The sequence below is a fragment of the Chaetura pelagica genome, unplaced genomic scaffold (assembly GCF_000747805.2).
Source record: "Chaetura pelagica isolate M959 unplaced genomic scaffold, ChaPel_1.0 scaffold363, whole genome shotgun sequence".
Lineage (NCBI taxonomy): Eukaryota > Metazoa > Chordata > Aves > Apodiformes > Apodidae > Chaetura > Chaetura pelagica.
This window is the reverse complement of record NW_009952720.1, coordinates 911,832-914,678: the sequence shown is the minus strand read 5'-3', so window position 1 is coordinate 914,678 and position 2,847 is coordinate 911,832. Positions and strand designations below refer to the sequence as shown.

At 55.0% G+C, this 2,847-nt stretch overlaps 1 protein-coding gene across 1 annotated transcript; it reads left to right on the top strand.

The window, feature by feature from the left end:
• Nucleotides 1–2,001: 2,001 nt before the first annotated feature.
• Nucleotides 2,002–2,841, top strand: FAM163A (family with sequence similarity 163, member A; the record flags this gene model as incomplete). The annotated part of the gene is made up of 2 exons (XM_009994631.1): nt 2,002–2,094; nt 2,668–2,841. Coding segments are annotated over exons 1-2 (267 nt in total), but the record flags the coding sequence as incomplete, so codon positions are not given.
• Nucleotides 2,842–2,847: the final 6 nt, after the last annotated feature.

Sequence of the window (2,847 nt, the reverse complement as noted above, 5' to 3'; positions counted from 1 at the left end):
TTTCCCTACTCAGGATGCCACCTGGGGAAAAAATATCTTTACCAAAGGCTCCCTTGTGACCCCCCCCTGCCATCCCCAGTTGTGTTTCAGGGTGTAGTTTGGTACCAGGGCGCAGGACTCGAACGTGCCAGGCTCTATTATTAGTTCTGTGTCAGGTCCCCTGATGGATGGAGATATTAGCTGGGTTATGGACCTATTGATTTCTCAGGGGTTTGGGGTGGGATTTTTTTTTCCCTTTGTTTCGTGTGTGAGAGCAGCTCAAGGAGGAAATCCAATGCTCCCCTGCCTTTTGGCTCTGTAGGGGAACTTTCCAAGAGCTGAAAAATCAATTTGTGGTGGGCTGGATCCTGCAAATTGCCACAGCTGAAGTGAGGAGGGTGGGGTGATTTTTTTCAAGGGGGAGACCTCCCCGTGGTGCCTCCTGACACCCGTGGATTTGAGGGGCAGAGTTGGGCAGGTCTGGGCTGGAAGATCCCACCTCCCTCCATCAATTAGGGCCGTGTGGTGAGTGGGTAATTAGATCTCCTTGGCTGGCACTTGGGCCCTATCAATTATCCTTGCTCTGGAGGAGGCACAGAGGGACGTGGGGGCCGGTAATGAAATGCGGTTGTGCCAGGCATTGGGAGAGGGTGGGGGTGATGGGTGCACCCACTTCTTGGGGTACAAATCTCTCCCTTTTGCTGGAATTGCACGTTTTGGGAGTGAGATCCCAGCGCTTTGGGTTTATCCACTTTGGCAGCAGATCCTGCCCATCTCCCTGATCATCCCTGCCTTTTATTTCACCCCACTGCAAGGGACAGGTGGCATCGGTGGGGATGGGGACACATGGGGACCCTTGTGGGTGGGAGGGACAAGCTAATGGTGGATTTTTCTCCTTGTCCTCCCTCCCAGGGCTGGTGGTGTCTCCCCCGGGGCCATGCAGTGCTGCCTGTCCTGGCCATTCACCCTGGGGCCGGCGTGACTGGGACACCCTGCCTGTCCTTTTCTGGGTAGGTGACCATGGGCTGGTGGGGGGGACACTGGGACTGAGCTGCCCCTAAGGGGATGGAGGGCAGAGCCCCTTTTCCTACCCCTCCAGCAGCACCTAAAATGTTGGTCACCCAGGAGATGGTGCATCCTCTTCCTCTGTAACTAGTTTTAAAGAGGAAAAGGCCAAGTGCTGACTAAGCCAGGCCTTTGCCCTGCCATGCTGCAGGATTCACCAGCTGCTGAGAGCACAGGATTTCTCTGAGCTTGGAAAATGCCTTCATTCCCAGCTCCAGAGAAAAGAAAATTAATTAACATCACCCTCTGCAGGACCCAAATATGCTTTTTGGCCCATGGAGGCTCCTGGGGGAGCTGAGCCCTGTCCCCACAGCATGTGAATCGGGGCTTCCCACAGGTCAAGGCAAATTTTTGGGAAGCAGGGGAAAAATATGGAAGAGGATGCTGTTGGGTCACACCTAACCTCTCCTTCCACTTCTTCCAGGTCCAACGTCTCCGTCACTGAACGTAAGTAGCTTCTGGATCCTGTGGCATGGGGACTGCTTGGCTCATGCCAGCTGGGGTGTGTTTTTTGGGCTTAGACTACCACAGTTGAGGAGTTCAAATGTTCTGCTTTGATTTTTTTCTTTTTTCCCAGTGGAAATCCATCCTTGCTTCTGTGTTTTGAAGCAGAAGCCGTATTTTTTGGCTGGGAGGGTGGAAATTGCCCCTTTTTTTGGCTCAGCAAAGAGGGATGCTCTGTGGGGGGGACCACTGGGTGTTTCCCAAAGACCCCAGGCCAGGGGCAAGTAATGGCAGTGACGGGACATGATGCTGCTTCTCCGGTGTCCTCTCCATGATCATGGTGTTGTGTGCCAGCTTTCCAGCTGGGGAAGGGAGGAATGGGGGTGTGATATTTTGGAATGCATCACCAGCATCACGTCAGTGGTGAAGCCATGGGGTAGGTGACGTCCCTGTCCCGGGGTGACACACCTCCCTGTGGCCCTGCCTTGCAGAGTTTGATGGAGAATCGGGCGGATGACAGCGGGAACTGTTGTTATCACCGGGGGAATCCTAGCGACAGTGATCCTACTGTGCATCATCGCCGTCCTCTGCTACTGTAGGCTACAGGTGAGCACCGTGGCTGTCCCCCATCTTGTCAGCAACCCCTCCTCGGGCCAAAATCCTGCTGCAGGAGGGCTCTCAAAGTGGGTTTCTTGCCAGTCGTGGGCAGGGATTTGAAACCCCTTTCCCACAGGTGCTGCAGGTTACATCCTCTCCTCCTCCCATGCCGGGGGGTGGGGGGGTACTCCCAAAAGGCTTTTTGAGGATTTGCAGTGCTTGCTGATTTAGCTGTAGGCTTGGCTGGGTTTGCAATAGCAGATGGAGTTTTTAAATTCCCCGCCCCCATCCTGTAAATTAAAGAAGGAGGTTTTCAACAACCTCCTGCTCTTTAAAAGTTAATGTGAGTTTCCAACTGGCACAAGTAAAATACCTTCCCCTTGCAAACCTCACTGGGTGGGGAGAGGATGAGTTCCCCAGCAGCTGCCTCCTGCAGCACACTTGGGGACTGGCTGAGTTTGGCAGGGCTTCTGCTGGCCTGCAAGGCTCAGCTATTGATGGAGCAGAGATGTGGCAGGGCTGGCTTGGAAGCCCAATCTGCCCACCGGCTTCCGCTAACGCAACCCTTCCCCTTCCCCGCAGTACTACTGCTGCAAGAAAGATGACTCCAATGAGGAGGAGGAGGAGGAGGAGGAGGAAGAGGAAGAGCCCAACCTTCCCACCCACTCCCACCTGGGCACCTGCAACGCCTGCAGCAGCTCACGCATGGTGGACGGGCAGGGCAGCCCCGGGTCCCCCCGCAGCGAGCTCAACCAGCACGGG